Source organism: Monodon monoceros, unplaced genomic scaffold (genome assembly GCF_005190385.1).
Source record: "Monodon monoceros isolate NGI ecotype Baffin Bay Population unplaced genomic scaffold, NGI_Narwhal_1 Super_Scaffold_3, whole genome shotgun sequence".
NCBI classification, from domain to species: Eukaryota; Metazoa; Chordata; class Mammalia; order Artiodactyla; family Monodontidae; genus Monodon; species Monodon monoceros.
The window spans coordinates 57,701,895-57,718,186 of NW_021703780.1; the positions used below are offsets into that span (position 1 = coordinate 57,701,895).

At 45.3% G+C, this 16,292-nt stretch overlaps 1 protein-coding gene across 2 annotated transcripts; it reads left to right on the forward strand.

Annotated features, from left to right (window-relative positions):
- The first annotated feature begins 600 nt into the window (after nucleotides 1–600).
- Nucleotides 601–15,837, forward strand: SEC22C (SEC22 homolog C, vesicle trafficking protein). Of its 2 annotated transcripts, XM_029243819.1 has the most exons (7): nucleotides 601–716; nucleotides 5,001–5,209; nucleotides 7,043–7,206; nucleotides 9,116–9,295; nucleotides 11,513–11,631; nucleotides 12,866–12,931; nucleotides 15,142–15,694. In XM_029243819.1, the coding sequence occupies exons 2-7, from the start codon at nucleotides 5,028–5,030 to the stop codon at nucleotides 15,340–15,342; spliced, it is 912 nt and encodes a 303-aa protein (XP_029099652.1). In that variant the 5' UTR covers nucleotides 601–716; nucleotides 5,001–5,027; the 3' UTR covers nucleotides 15,343–15,694. The 2 variants fall into 2 exon arrangements, with proteins under 2 accessions (XP_029099652.1, XP_029099654.1); XM_029243821.1 differs by lacking the exon at nucleotides 12,866–12,931 and having other exon boundaries at nucleotides 610–716; nucleotides 15,142–15,837.
- Nucleotides 15,838–16,292: the final 455 nt, after the last annotated feature.

Consider the following 16,292-nt stretch of genomic DNA (forward strand, 5'->3'; position numbering starts at 1 on the left):
CACAGTGCCCGGCATAGTGTCTGGTTCGCAGCAGGTGCTCAAAATTTGTTTAATGAATAAATGGATGAACACTCCTTCCCAATCTCCCTTCAGCCGGTCATCCGTCTGTGAGTACGTCCACCCCCAGACTGGGGTGTGTTCCTGGGGGTCGGACTTTGGCATCTCAGCCAGGCTGGCAGGTGGCTGTGCTCTTTGGTTTGCCTATCTCGGGCCTCCCGCCAAGCAGACAACTGAACCCACGCCCCGGGCGTGTCGCGGCGTCACGCGGCACTTCCCTGCCTCCACACGTCAGTCCGTTCGCTAACCCGGCAGGAACTGAGCTTAAACTGCAAAACTTCTCTCACCTCCGGACGTGGGAATTACAGGTTTGGAACTCAAATCCCCGCGGGTGAGAGCCAACAGATGTGAGGAAAGTTGGGAGGCGCGCCCCACACACGCCCCATCTAAATTTGGGTCGCAGTCCTTTAAGAACCGCTTCATTCAAGACTCCGCCGGGACCAGGCAGTGTGGGCGCACCAGGATTGGTAGGTTCGGGTGTGGGTGTTGCTCAGCAGCAGCGAATGAAGGCGTGGGGTGGTGTTTCAAGACTCGCGCATGCGCGCCGCCGGTGACCTGGGCCGGGTTCGCCGGGTGGGCTAAGGTTGCGGAGAAGGCTGAGGGTGGCGCGGCGGCGCGGCGGGAGAGCGCCGACTCCCGGAGGCCGCTGTCGGGGCGAGGTGAGGGCTGGCGGGCGGAGGCGGGCGCTGCGGTCTGTTAGTCAAGAGCTGGCGGCGTCGGGTGTGGCGCAGGGCGGGCCTGGAGGTGGAGGGCCGTCCCTCCCCCCCGGGCCCGCCCAGCCATCAGGCCAGGCTTAGCTCTCCAGGGCTTCGTCTGGCGTCCCGAAGTCTTCTGCCCCCCCCCCCTTTTCTGCCGCCGGCTGCTCTCCTGACTCCAGGACGATCCGAGGTGCGCGCCTGCCAGGAACCCTCAGCGGCCGACGCGGGTAGAGCGCTGCCCCCAGTGGGAGGAGACGGGGTGTGTCCAAATGATAAAGGGGATGATTGTTTCCTTAATTATCCACGAAACTCAGGTAGAGTGTTTTAATAGCAAACTTCCCTTCGCGTGCCAATATTATAAGACTTGGTTTACCAAATACTGGGTGCACTAGACCAGCTTTTCTGAATATCAGATGTCCAGAGGTACTGTATATTTGTGTCCGTTACAGTATTACATCTAGACTTCCAGAGCCAGAAGGATTAAGCACCCCGGTGCTTAATTAGGTTTGTAGACATCAAAGCCACAAAAGAATATTCCCAGTGGTTAAAAGTAACTGGTGAGATTTGTGACACGGTCAGAAAAGTAATAAAGCTCAGACGGTGGATAGGGTAAATCTTCATTAAATTTTACAAAGAAGGGAATTAATTCTGATAGAGATAATTTTAGTAAAATAAAAATGTAAATAATTGAAAGTGCATTAATATTGCTAAACAGAATTAAATTGACACAACAGTTTGCTCTGGAAAATACATTTTAGACAATGTTGTTATAGCTCTAAGAGTTTGTGTTTACAACACAGAGGACATCTTGGGGTCCCAAAGCTTTTTATTCTTAGAAGGAGCCTCAGAGATCCACCGCATCCAAAGATGACCAATGCTCAGAGAGGAAAACCAACTTATCCAAAGTAATACAATGAGTAAGGAGCAGTTGTGACTAGTGTAATCCTAGGCCTTGGCTGCTTTTATTAACAGGTCTCTGATTAGTTCTAAGTATCAGTGCTCCAGGGGAAGGAATTGTTTTCGGGAAATAGAGTAGCTGTAATCCCAAAGATTGGATTTAGAGAAGCAGAGTGTAGTGGAAAGATCATAGGCTTTCCAGTATTTTGAGTAAGGAAGTTTTGGATGGAATACTGGCTCTACCACTTAAGCCTTGGAGCTACAGTTTTCCCTTCTGTCCAGTGTAGATTATGCCTACCCCATAGATGTTATGAGCATTAAATAACATTATCAGTGTAAAAGTTCCTAGCACAGCGCCTGGCATATAATATTAGTTGCTATCAAATTCAGCCCCCTACTCTTCTTAGCTCCTAACAAGTGACAGACTTGACCTCTACCCTCTCCCTACCCCATCCCCAAGCAATGCGGAACCAAGGCACTTTCTTGAACTACAAATGAGGTAACCAGTTCTCAAGTCCTGTGGCTGAAGGTGAATTCAGTAAGGGTGATATAACTCTATTTTGTCTTCTGTATTTTTTTAAAATTTATTTTATTGTTGGCTGCGTTGGGTTTTCATTGCTGCGTGCGCGGGCTTTCTCTAGTTGCGGTGAGAGGGGGGCTACTCTTTGTTGCGGTGCGCGGGCTTCTCATTGCGGTGACTTCTCTTGTTGCGGAGCACGGGCTCTAGGCACACAGGCTCGGTAGTTGTGGCTCACGGGCTCTAGAGCGCAGGCTCAGTAGTTGTGGCGCACGGGCTTAGTTGCTCCGCGACGTGTGGGATCTTCCCGGACCAGGGCTCGAACCCGTGTCCCCTGCATTGGCAGGTGGATTCTTAACTACTGCGCCACTAGGGAGGCCCCTGTCTTCTGTATTTTGGATTTGAGGAGTGGGTAATGCCTTATGGTGAACGCTTGTGTTTGAATATTTGTGTGCCAAGTGAAACTTGTTTTGCTTGTTTAAATTACTATTTTGCAAGGCCTGGTCATTTAATGCTGTTTGTCTCTCCCCCTTTCTTTCTGTCTCTCTTTTGGAGGGGGGAGAAGTGTATGTGGCAGGGGTTTGAGAGAGTGTTAAGGATACAGGGACGAAAAGAAACCAGTTGGAACAAGGGGGCCCTCCAGCTAAGCACAGTCTTTTGCCGGTGGAATATGGATAATCTCTGACATGAGCAGTTTATAAATAGATGCTGAGAAAAGGATTTAGGAAATGGCAGAGACAGACTAAAATATAATTTTGATAAAACCTAATAGTAACTAGAGTGCTATATTTGATTACTATTTCAGTTTCTATTTTTTAAAACTTCATTTATGTAAACCTTTTTTTTCCTCTCCAAGTAGAGATTTATCGTGGAAAAATTTTTATTAGTTTTAAAACTTAACTTTTTTTTTATAAGTTTTATTAGTTTAAAAGTTTTTATATTGGGCTTCCCTGGTGGTGCAGTGGTTGAAAGTCCGCCTGCCGATGCGGGGGGCGCGGGTTCGTGCCCCGGTCTGGGAGGATCCCACGTGCCGCGGAGCGGCTGGGCCCGTGAGCCATGGCCGCTGAGCCTGCGCGTCCGGAGCCTGTGCTCCGCAACGGGAGAGGCCATGGCGGTGAGAGGCCCGCGTACCGCAAAAAAAAAAAAAAAAAAAAGAAAGTATAGCTTTATTGAGATCATTTTTTTGGATGATTGTCAGTGGTATTTTATTTTTAATTTTGGTTTCTATGTGTTTATTGCTGGTACGTAGAAAAAGAATTGATTTTGTATATCGGTCTTATATTCTGCAACCTTGTTGAGCTCATTCATTTTAGGAGTTCTTTTTTAGCAGGCTCTTTGGCATTTTCCATATAGACAACTATGCCATCTACAGATAGGAGTAGTTTTATTTCTCCCTTTTCTATCTCCTGAGACTTTTCACATTTTTACCCTTCAATGGAAAGTGTGGGGAGATGGGACAAATGGGCTGAGTATGGTCTGTTGCCTGGTAGACTAATTTTTCTTTTTGCCGTCTCTTATTTTTATACCACTGCAGTTTCTTCATGTATAAAATGGGAATAATTATCCATTCATCCATTACAGATGGAAAAGCTATAAAATATAGCTTTATTGAGATCATTTTTTGGATTTTAAATGGTATTTTATTTTTAATTTTGTATTGGAGACAGTCCTTGGTGTGGATTTGAATGTGGGGAGATCAGAGTAGTGTAGATATAGGCGAAGAGTGCACAGAGGCACAAAGGTGAAGAGAGTAGTGTACATCCTGGGGCTCCTGTTTCCTACAGCTCGCGGTAATTGAGATGCCAAATTACATCCCTAGTGTTCTTTGGGAGAAAAGTCCACCAGTGCCCATACCTGTTAATATCCTATCCAGGTAGAGGATCTGACAACAGGATCTGTGAAACAGGATGTGTAGATCCATAGAAAGATGCATCAAAGCTGTAATAGCCTCCTCAGTAATCCCTGGTTGCAGGGCTGCCACAGGCAGAGGTGCAATTTATGCCCTGTATGAGCACCTGCAGGGTTAATAGATGGGGGCTGACACCCAACTAGGCTCTGCCAGCAGAACTGGTCCAGGGTTGTTTCCACCCCGAGAAGCACCTTGTTCTAATTTGCCACAGGTGCCATGAGGCCTCAGAATCTGTCTCCTTTTGTTGCTTAATGGTGGTCACATATCATGGCTCAAAATTTAGTATCTTATTTGCTAAGTGACTTCCTTTAGCCATCTGTAGGAACTCTCATCATTTTGAAGACTGGCTCTGTGTCAGATGTGCAGAAATTCAGTAGGACATCCTATCCTCTCTGTTTTATTTTTGCCTTCTGCTTTCCTTGCTGCCAACTTTAGGTTAAATGCTCAGAAGCCCTCTGCTTCAGGTGAGGATATGGCAAGTAAACTGCTCAGCACCTACCTCGCTGGATGACCTGAAATGCCCAGGTCCCTGGATCCCACCCCTGCTGCATCAGTGTCAGGCTCTTCCTGGCCCTTTGGGACCATCTTGCTGCCTTTGTCCTGCTCCCCACTGTCACTGCTGTTGCTCCTGAGCCGTTCTGGTCTCTGTTCCCTCATCCCAGTTGGTTTAATTCTGCAAATGGAGAGATTCATTAGAGAGAAGGAAAAGGAGGATTACAAGTGAAGAAGAGACAGGGAGGCTAATGGAGGGAGGACAATTGGGAGTGACATAGCAGTAGAGGGCAGGGAAATAAAAATAAAAGCCACATTTACATTTGTGGTGGGGGTGAGGGTGAAACAACCCAGAGTGAACATTTCAAGGGCAGTGGTGTCCCTGGCTCATCACCCGGCCCTCAGTAACAAGGTGACCTTCCTTCCTCAGGTGTCCTCATGACTTTTCTTGTGGACCATGTCCATGATCCTTTTTGCCTGTGTGGTTAGGGTGAGGGATGGACTGCCCCTCTCGGCCTCCACTGACTTTTACCACAGCCAAGATTTTCTGGAATGCAGGAGACGGCTCAAGACTTTAGCCTTGCGACTGGCCCAGTATCCAGGTCGAGGTTCTGCAGAAGGACTTGACTTCAGTATCCAGTAAGCAAGCATGTTCACTGTTCAAGAACATCTTAACCACGTGCAGAGGTGACATTATGCTAATGACACTGTGTGTTAAAAGCAGGTCTCACATCGGACAGCAGTCCAAGGTTGTGTGTATTTACAATAGAATCAAAGGGACTCAAGCACTGTTGCCACAACTCCCACCTTTCTTTCTTTCTTTTTTTTTTTGTAATTAGTTTTTATTGGAGTATAGTTGCTTTACAATGTTCTGTTAGTTTCTGCCGTATGGCAAAGTGAATTAGCTGGCAGAGCGGCCGTGAGCATCGGCAGGCCCTGGTCACCCAGTCTTCATGCCTTTAGTTTGGTAGTTTTTTCTGCATTAGGTGCAGGGGTGGAAAAAAGGTGAGTCGAAAGGAGATACTAGATTAAAATGTCAGGAAAGGAAAAGGACGAGAGTGACGAAGCCAAGAAGATCAGAGAAAAGACTTGACTTAGAGTTCCTGCCTTCAGTTTTTGCTTTTTTAATTTTTTCACTTTTTAAACATTTTAAAGTAAAAAATGTTTATATGACAGGAGCAGGGGAGTAAAAATGAGCATAAGCAGGTCCCTCTTCTCAAGGAACTCCAGGTCTAATAAGGGGACGAGAGAAATATATAACTGAATATTACACAGTGGGGCAAATGCTCCAGTGGGAGTAGGAATCAAGTGGTTACAATAATCATGGTAATAAGAGCTAATATGATTGTTTTCCATGGGCCAGGTACTACTCTAAGTGCTGTATGGGCTTATGAGGTAGATAATGGTATTATACCTGTTTTACAGAGGAGGAAACTAAGGTTAAACAGCTTCCCTAAGGTTAGACTGGTAGTAAATGGTAGAGCCAGGATTTGAATGGAGGCAACCAGGCACCAAGGTCTGCTCCTCATTTGTTATCTCATTTCTTATTCTAGGAGTTAGAGTAAAAAGGCGTTCTACGGAGGGATGGGGCAAGGCAGGTTTCGAAATCTCAAAATGGCTTGTTGTAGATTTTACACCATTGTTTTCCAGAATTTAGGCCTTCACATACCAAGTTCTTTTTGTTCCCCTTGAATAGTAAATTTTTGATTGACCTGAGAAGGTGGCATCCTTTCAGGGGAATTCAGTCTCAGAATTAGGAAAACAAAAGGAAAAGTCCAGGCCTAATCCCAGGCTTGATGGTATTGTCAGGCGAGAAGGGTCGTGGCCTGAGGAGGGATCCAGATGGTAGGCATATGAAGCTGTCACCCTGTGGTATGGGCTCTGGGTGCTCAGGAGCTAAAGCTGAGCTGCATCTGCCCACATCTACAGCTCCTTTCTCTGGCTGCCTGAAACCACCTTCCTCGGTGGTCCCTTCCTCATTATGCTGTGATTATCTAACAGTCTATGTGAACTTTGTGCTGTACCTCAAATAGGAAACCTTTTCTCTGTTCAAACAAACAAGCAGACAAAAAACCTATCACTTCAAATGAAGTTCTGGGTACTTCAGTCATTTTTTGAAAAGTAGAATGTAAAATGTTCTACTCATTTGTATTTTGACTTAAATATTCACCATTATTTTCACAGAGGAAACTAAGGCTTTTGTTCCTTACAGGTGAGCGGTCCCATAGCTTAGTTAATAATAAATAAGTTAGAGTGATCACACATTGTCAGTGGCAAATGCCACTATACATTTTAGAGGAAGTATAAGAAACGCATGGTCCCTGGCAGGTCTAGCTGAAGAGATGCAACAGACAGCTCCAGGACTATTCAAGGCCCAGCAGATCCAGAGTTGAGGCAACGTGGCGTCTGGGTGCGGGATGCAAGTACATGGGTCTGTTCCCTGGTAACGCAGATGACACTCTTTTGTTCCAGCTTTTCTTCTTCGAGGGATGTAGCCTGCGTGGCTATCTGCTCCCGCCAGTGTCCAGCAGCCATGGCCTTCTGCTTCCTGGAGACCCTGTGGTGGGAGTTCACAGCTTCCTATGACACCACCTGCATTGGCCTAGCCTCCAGGCCATACGCCTTTCTCGAATTTGGTTCGTAACCCTCGTTCGTATTGATTGTTCTCTCTCGCGGCATTGTATGTGTAGAATTTCCAGTTTGGATTTGGCTTTGACCGTCAGGGAAAACCACTGGAGGTGCTGTAACATGTCACTGGAGAGCAGCCTTATACCATGAGATTTCACAGCAGTGGAAGGGGCCTGCAAGCTTGGAGATTCAACACTGTGGCTTTTCATCTCTCCAGAGCCTGGGGCAGGGTGGAAGAATGGCGAAACCTGTATCTTATTCTGGAGCAGGCGTCAGCAAACTGTGGGCCAAGGGTCTGTTTTTTGTAAATAAAGTGGAACATAGCCGTGCTTATTCTATTACTAACGGGTTGTCTGTGGCTGCTTTTGCCCTTCCCTGGCAGAGGTGAGCTGTTGTGATGGACCATCTAGGGCCCATAAGCCTAAAACATTGACTCTCTGGCACTCTGAGAACACTGCCAACCCCTGCTCTAGAGCAGCGCTGCTCAAGGGTGGTACCCGTTCTTCCAGCATGAGGGACGTACAGAGAGTGAGAATAAGAGTTTAGAAATTCTTACAGTAATTTGGCACTCCTGCGATATTTTCAGTTGTATTTTATCAAAGTATCTGTCTGCAACCATTTGGAAATAAGAAAAAACTGGTCCTTCATGCAGAGGTTTGAGGAGCACAGCTCTGCAAGAGGATACTCCTTTTCTAGGCCCTGCCAGAGAGGCCGTGTGGAGGCTCAGGGCTTTGGAACACAGCAGGGTAATTATAGCGTACGCTATCAGTGTCTGTCAGCCGTGATTCAAGTCATCTTGAGAACCTGGAGAGGAGGAGTAGAGGTGGGAGTTGGGGGACATTCTCTGGTCTTGGTGTAAATCGCCATGGTCCCTGTGATGCTCTTGAACGAGGGGCTAGCAGCATTTGGTACTCAGGGTCAGGTGCAGGGCTGGCACCTGGAAGTGTTGCCACTTATGCTTCTGGCAGCTACTGCTCACATCCCCTCATGTGGTCTCTGGCTGGCCCATCAGTGATGGGGCCGGCACCCCCTTTTGGTGCTGGGGAGCTCCCTGATACTCGGGTCCCAGCCTGGTAGCCCTGTGACATAGACCATGAGCTCTGCCTGAGTCTCCCTGTGAGGATTGGTCCAGCTGCCGCTCTCAGCCCCACTTCTTCTTCTGAAGGGCGTGCTGTCCCCAGTCGGACCACAGCTGCAGCATCCCTTGACTGTTATTTGATGGGCAGCTGGTAGACCTGTGTTCTTCTCTCCCCTCATCTCTGCATGCGCCTTCCTTCCAAAGCGGTGGGCTTGGTCTCACAGGAGACCCTTCCCTGCATCACGTTTATTCATTACTGAGTGCAAGTAGAATATAAGTAAAAGTATGTGGGTATTAGAATTATATATGATTTTGCTTTGCCAATATGTATGAAACTTCACTTCAAATACTTATTAAAACTTGGTAATGGTTAACACTAATGTAAATAAAAGAATTAAAACCAGTGCCTTTCAGATATATAATCCTAGTTTGCACAACATACTCACAATGATTTGTAAGTTTTTTTCACACGCCTTTTCTTGGGATAATCAGGTCAAAAATGGCTGTCCCCATTATTCTATCTTAGAAATATTCTATGAATGGCCCAGGATTGTACTAGGAGTCGTGGCTGAGCTAAGACTCAAGCCTCTGTCCCCTGACGCCCTTGCCACTGAGGTTCTGATGGACAGACTGTCACGTTTTAATTATTCTGCTTTGAAGAGATTGATGAGACCAGTCCTGATACGCACTAATCATTTGACCTTCATGTGTAGTTGACACTCTTCAGAGTCTGGCTGACTTACTAGCTTGCTTAGAAGTGTAAACTTCATTGTGTACGTATTGTCTTATAACATCCATTGTAATGAAGACACTCAGCTTGGGTCGCTCTCTTTTCGCAGACAGCGTCATTCAGAAAGTGAAGTGGCATTTTAACTATGTAAGTTCCACCCAGATGGAGAGCAGCTTAGAAAAAATTCAGGAGGAACTCAAGTTCCAGCCTCCAGTGGTTCTCACTCTGGAGGACACAGATGTGGCTAACGGGGTGATGAACGGTCACCCACAGATGCACTTGGAGCCTGGTAAGTGGCCTGCTGCTCTCTGACGTTGATAAAGATGAGGTGAGATTGTGTATTTCAAATGCACAGTGACTGTTTTAGTAGGAAGTAGGAAGGTGTTTGGGTGGGGGGCAGTGTATAAAATACCTGGGGAGAAACATGGGCTGATCTTGTTCCAGGTGGCTGTTATAAAAAACTCAACTGTTGTGACCAGTGAGTCGATCTGAAGAGAGGCAACTCTTTTGACGAAATTCAGGAGAAGAGTGACTTGGCAGGTTGTTTTCTTAACCAGGGTGAAATCTGCACATTTAAATGGTGTAAAGGAGATTTTCACTCTCTTTTGCTGGAAGTCACTTATTGAACTGTACAGATTTGTACATTCTCTCTCTCTCTCTCCTTTTTTCCTTTGACAGTGAGTCCTTATCTCATCATTTAGTGAAACATTGGGAATCTCCACTGAGAAACCCCCGCTCCTTGATGGAGGGCGTGGAGGGCTGTGGGGATGAGAGTGGGCAGGGGCCAGAGCCAGGGCTTCTAGACCTCTCACTCTCTGCTTCTCTGTGGGACCCGGGAACATCCCTCTGTCCCTTTGGAACATCCCTCTATCCCTTTGGATTTCCGAGGAGTCCCTTATCTGAGGAATGAGGTGTTAATGAACGTGCTCACAGTGCCCTGGCGTGACTTAGTCTGGCATTAACACCAGTAGCCGCTCAATGCCTAGCACATAGCAAAGCATGCTTTTTTGCATTCCTTGTTTACAGTTACACACAATTAAACCAATCTTTAATTAAAGTGGATATTTACATTCTAAGAATTCTGTAATGGTGTAAAAGCTGAATCCTTCCCTGGAAGACAGAACCATCTACATTATAACAGTCTAATTACTTCGTTTTAACAGTTTTATACTAAATTCATTGCTTGAATTTTGAAAGTGGTGTATTAAAAATGTTCACATTTTTGGCTTAACTTTGTGTTTCAATTTGATCTGTTTCAAACAGTAAATTCCTGGATTGGCTCTTATGCCATTCAATAAGTTGTTGTAATTTATATTGGGATTGAACTTAACTTTTGTGGAAGGAAGACTGGGTAATCAGACCCCAAGCTTCTCCTTTGCCATATCTGTAGACAGGGTAACGTTGTGATGTATGTTTTGTCTTATAAACACTTAGACAAGAGGAGAAAATCCAGAAAGTGTCAACTTGCCTGTCTTTCTAGGATGTTTTACTCTGGTTTGACTCCCCCTATTGTTCCAAGGCTAGAACCTTTACAGGTAGCATGCTCTGTTCTAACAGAAACTTTGAATTGCTCAGTGGAAACTCTAACGCACTAACAGTAGGCGTCAGTTGGGTTGTGGCTAGATATCTGTGTCTGTGTTTGCGTATGTGGGAAATGTAAGGACAAGAAAGGATGATTTAAAAGGAGCGTAGCAAGGGAATGGGTGGGACACTATTTAATTGGGTGAACCAGAATCCATTTCAGCAGTTATCTTTAAAGAGAGAATGACCATTTGTCCTAATTAGAGTTCCAGAAACAGCTTGTAGCTGAAATAATCAATGTTTCCCTCCTCTTCCCAATAATTTTGGAGTTAAAAAAATTGCATTTGCTGTGAATTGCTCCAGAAGCACACATGACACTGAATGTTGTGCTTGTCAGAAAAAGAATGGAACATTTTACAAGCTGAGGGTTGAGCTGTGTAATAGAAATGCTTCAGGATTTGACAACCAATTTACAGCTAAAGCCATAAACTGCTTTAAATCAGGATTTCTCAACCTTAGCCCTATTGACATTTTGTACTGGAAGTTCTTTGTTGTGAGGGCTGTCTTGTGCATTGTAGGATGTCGAGAAACATTCATGGCCTCCACCCATGACAGATGCCAGTAGCAACCTGTCCCCAGTGGGGACAACCCAAAATGTCTCTAGACACTGATTGAGGGGCCATATCGTCTCTGGTTGGCAACCACTGTTTTAAATAGAAAGGAAATGAAGCACTTGAAAAATCTGTGCTTGCTCAGAGAAGTGGCCTCTTTCTGGAAGAAATTCACCTTGGATTCCCAGATCCATTCTGTCCTTCATTTCTTGCCTTTTCCCCCTCTAACTACAGCTGCTTTTTAAATTAATATGTTTGCAGTTGTGTGTTTAACATAATAAACCTTTTCATTAGCGGAAGTCTAGTTAATGTCTTTATTTTTCCTTCATATGGAAATTATTTTCACTAGACACTTCTCGTTTTTCATTGTGAAGCTCCTAATTTCCGAATGGAACCTGTGACAGCCCTGGGCATCCTCTCTCTTATTCTCAACATCATGTGCGCTGCTCTGAACCTCATTCGTGGAATTCACCTCGCAGAACATTCTTTACAGGTAACCTTTTATATACATTTTAAATCAAAAGACACATGATGGAAGAAACAGATGGGGATACATATTATTTATAAGGCTATTATGTACTACATTTTAAAATTTGAAGTAAAATTTTTACTTCTCGTTTCATTCTTTGTCGTAAGTTGAACAAATATGAAACTTGCTCTTTTGTATCTGTTTTCCTAAGACACCAAAGGGCCCTGCTGGGATACTGGTGAGAAATGGAAAACCTGCTTCAAGGACATCAGGCCACCCCATGGCCCTGGGGACTCCAGGAGTCACTGCGGGGGCTGGATTGTTCATCCAGGGCAAAAGTTTGATGCTCAGACTTTAACGTTCAGGCCCTTTTTTCCCCTGGGGAGAGTGGCCTCATAGTCTGATTTATACCATTCAGGTACCAGCTTCCTGGTGTCTTTGTCAAAAGAACTGTGTCACCGCGAAGTTGATTCGCCAGCCTGCTCATCTCAAAGGACGTTTCTACTTCAGTGCTTTTTAAATATTATTTTTAAATTTTGAAGTATTTCCAACACTTTAAGAAAAAGTATGGAACCACTATGAACGTGAACAGATAGATGTTACTATTAAAAACAGAGCCGTAACGCTCGCACCGAGGCACGTGGTGGCTAAAGCCTGAAGCGCAGCTTAGACTGAATCCCAGGTGGCTTACGGGGACCGAAGTGTTTGGGGAACAGCAGCAGGCCTGGGCCGTGAGTGGTGGCTGGCCGTTTCCACACGCCGTCTTTGGCCAATGTGTAGTGTGGTTCCCACTCCTGTTGTTTACGACGACTCATGAGCAGATGCTTACCGAGTGTCTGTATGCACTAGGACAGGTGTTCGTTGGTCAAGACATAGTCCCTGAGTTGGGGCACATAGCAGAGTGTGACAGCATCGCTAAGGAGGTGGCAGTACCGGGGGGTGGGAGGAGTTGGGGAAAGCTTAGCACTTACAGATGAGTTGGATTTTGAGAGGTGGCAGGGCTGGGGGTGGGGGCATTCCAGGTTGAGGGCTCAGCACACATGCCTGGGGACTGGAGGGCGCTTGGTGTGTCCAGGCCATTCAGAAGGATTTCATGTCACCCCCTGGTGCGATGCGTGAACGGGGGCTTATTTCTCACCCAGCCAGGGATTTTGTCCTGTCAACCATACCACACCCAATGCGGAGTAAAGCACTTCACGTCATAATGTTTCGTGTCCTCTAAATATTCCTTTCCTTGTGTTCCTCATATTTATCTTAGGTTGCACATGAAGAAATTGGAAATATTCTGGCTTTTCTTATTCCTTTTGTAGCCTGCATTTTCCAGGTGGGTGAAACGTTGATGTTTTAGTGAGTGGGCTAAACCCATGGCCTTACTTTGTTCTGTTGGAACCATCAGCAAGTTTCTAGATCCTGCTTTTGTTCCACCAAGGCCTTGGTTCAAATGATGGATATAGTACCAGCCCTTAGTGGAAGGACCCTCCACCCATCCTGCCCAATCCTCTCATTTTACAGAGAAAAGACCTTTGGGCTCAGAAAGGGAAAGCCACTTGCCCTAGGCCTCAGGGCCTTTGACAGTGCAGGACAGAAACCAGGAATTTGAACTGGGCTCCCAAGAAGCGAGGGCTGAGACTGCAGTGGGGATTGGGTTGGGCCTGATCAGTATGAGGCAGGGTCCTGCCTCGTGCTTATTGTCGGGGCGTCCAAGTACAGAAATGTCCTTCTGCAGAAGTGACACCTATGTATATGTGTTTCTTTCTTTTTTTTTTTTTTTTTTTGTAAGCAGATATTCATTTTTAGTTATTATTTATTTGTTTTTGGCTGTGTTGGGTCTTCGTTTCTATGCGAGGGCTTTCTCCAGTTGCAGCGAGCGGGGGCCACTCTTCATCACGGTGCGCGGGCCTCTCACTAATCGTGGCCTCTCTTGTTGCGGAGCACAGACTCCAGACTCGCAGGCTCAGTAGTTGTGGCTCACAGGCCTAGTTGCTCCGCGGCATGTGGGATCTTCCCAGACCAGGGCTCGAACCCGTGTCCCCTGCATCGGCAGGCAGATTCTCAACCACTGCGCCACCAGGGAAGCCCCCGTATATGTGTTTCTCTTCAAACACAGGACTAGGTTAAAAAATTTTTTGTTTTTAATAGTAATACCATCTGAGTCAAATCTGTCCTTAGGAAATGAAACAAAAATTATAACACTAACTAGAGCCCTTTGATTATTAGTTATTTTCAAATAAGCTGTGTACTTAAGGAGTCGGGTAAAAAGGAGCTTTTGAATCCCCTATAGGCAGAGTTAATTCTAGTAAAAACCTGACTCTCTTTCCTCGTCCTCCACACGGACTAGGATTTTAGTACCTTTTCTGCATGTTTAAGCTTCTTCTTCTTCTTCTTTTTTAAATGAAAAGTTCTGTTCTCAGGGCACTTCCTCTCTCTCCTGCATACATCCTAGATGGCCTGTTTTTAAGAATTACCTGATTGTGCAAAAAGAAATTTTCATCCCAAGATTGAAAATGCACTCATTTTTTTAGAAAACAAGTCTCTAAGACCTTGGGCGTTGCCAGGAGAAGTTTCCTGGAGCCTGCATTTCAGGGCTGCAGGTATCTTACAGCTCCACCTTCAACCACTCAACTGCAGTCTTACTTGGATAGCTCTTTCGATGGGGAACTCTCTCCCTCCCCCCCCGAGCTTTTGTCAGATTGTTCTGTGTTTTGAGAATGTGTCTTTTAAAAAAAAACAAAAAAAAACCCCAACATTGAACCAAAAAATGATTTCCACCTTTTGCAGAACAAGAATGGCCTCTTTCTGTGTGATAGCCCTACAGGAAATATCAGTCACTCTCCCTGCTATAAGACCTTTCCCTGAGTCGGATATGCTTTTTTTTTTTCTCTCTCTCTTTCTTTTGTTTTTTTAGGCTGTGCCACTCAGCCTGTGGGATCTTAGTTCCCCGACCAGGGATCAAACCCGTGCACCCTGTAGTGGAAGCATGGAGTCAGTCTTAACCACTGGACCACCAGGGAAGTCCTCAGAGACGCTTTTGAAGACATAACAAGGAGCCTGTCTAGGGAACAGTGGTCCCCTATGCAATTGTAACTCAGGAAAAGCTAAAATAGTAAAAGCACAGCTTCTCTCAGCAGCCTTCTCACCTGTTTTGACCCCCCCGAAGGAAAATTCATTTGGAGGCCTGTCAATCTTGTTAGGGTGTTCTGGCCTGGCTGTCTACCCCTGACCTGCATCTCTTCTTTCTCTACAGCACAGCCTGGGCATTTCTGTCTGTCTTTCTTGAATTCTTTCAAGAGTGCTATGTTGTAGTTCCTCCTGTGATGTCTTTTTCACTTTTCTTACCTCTTCCAAATCCCCACTTTCATCCAGTGATTAACAGCAGCTGATCCAGTGAGTCCAAGCTCCATTGTAACGAATTCAGTTTAATAAGCTAATGTGTATGAAGTGACACTGCGTGGCAGGTACGATAAGTGAATCTTGCATCTGACCTTGGCCATTTCATTATCTCTGATGGGACTTCCTCTTCTGGTGTCATTTCAGTGTTACTTGTACCTGTTCTACAGTCCAGCCAGGACGATGAAGGTGGTGCTGATGCTGCTCTTTATTTGCCTGGGCAACATGTACCTGCATGGGCTGAGGAACCTCTGGCAAATCCTCTTCCACATAGGAGTGGCTTTCCTGTCTTCATATCAGATACTGACGAGGCAGCTTCAGGAGAAGCAGTCTGACTGTGGAGTGTGAGGATGACATCACGGGATGAACGGATCCTTTGATTTTCTTGTGAGGGTCATCGGTGTTCCCCTGTTTGCTTCTCGACTTCACCTTAAGTTTCCACCCTTGAAGTTCCTTTCAACCAAAGCGGATTGATCCCGGGAGCTGAGATTTTTCATAGGTGCAGTTGAAAGCATAAGATTGCTTGACATCCAGTCCCAGTTTTGTGCCGAGGGTTACTGCAGAATCTCCAGTTCAGCACGATTACTTCGGACGGCAGAATCTGGGGGCTTATTCAGAAAGAGCATTATTGGAAGACCAAAATGGAATCATTTTGGTCTTTTAAATTGAGTGATGCAATAAACCACTAGATTCAATAACAGTAGTTTAAAGTAATTGGCAGTTGTCTCTGAGGAACCACTTAAAAATCTGTATCAGCTTTTCAGTCTAAATGTGACTTGGTTAGGTTTTTTTTTTGAGGGCCAGTAGAGGGTGAATTAAAAACTTTAAAAAGTGGTTTATAACTATAAGATGGATAAATTTTGTTTACATTTTTTGATAACTTAGGTCTGATATGATACCTTTAGAATATTTAAATATATTTTAGATATAAGTTGAACATGGCTTCCCTTAGGGTAAGGACAAACTTAAGCTGAGAAAATGGTTAAGAAAGCTGAATTCATTAAATTTATATATAACCTTTTATGGTAGTGGGATTGTAGGGATACAGAAATGTTTTGTATTTATTTGCAGGGTCTATCTGAATACTTTTAAAATTGAGTAACCAGTGCTACCGGATCATTAACTTATAAGCATGAGCAGAAATGAGCATATCAGGATTCCTGGCAGTTGGCCACAAACTAGAGTAGGCGAGTCACATATTCATACGGTGGCACTTTGCAGTCACAGGTGGGAGAGGCTGCTGTCATCAGCCTTTTAGGTGGCAGCCGAATACCTGTCACTTTAATCGTGTCATTCGA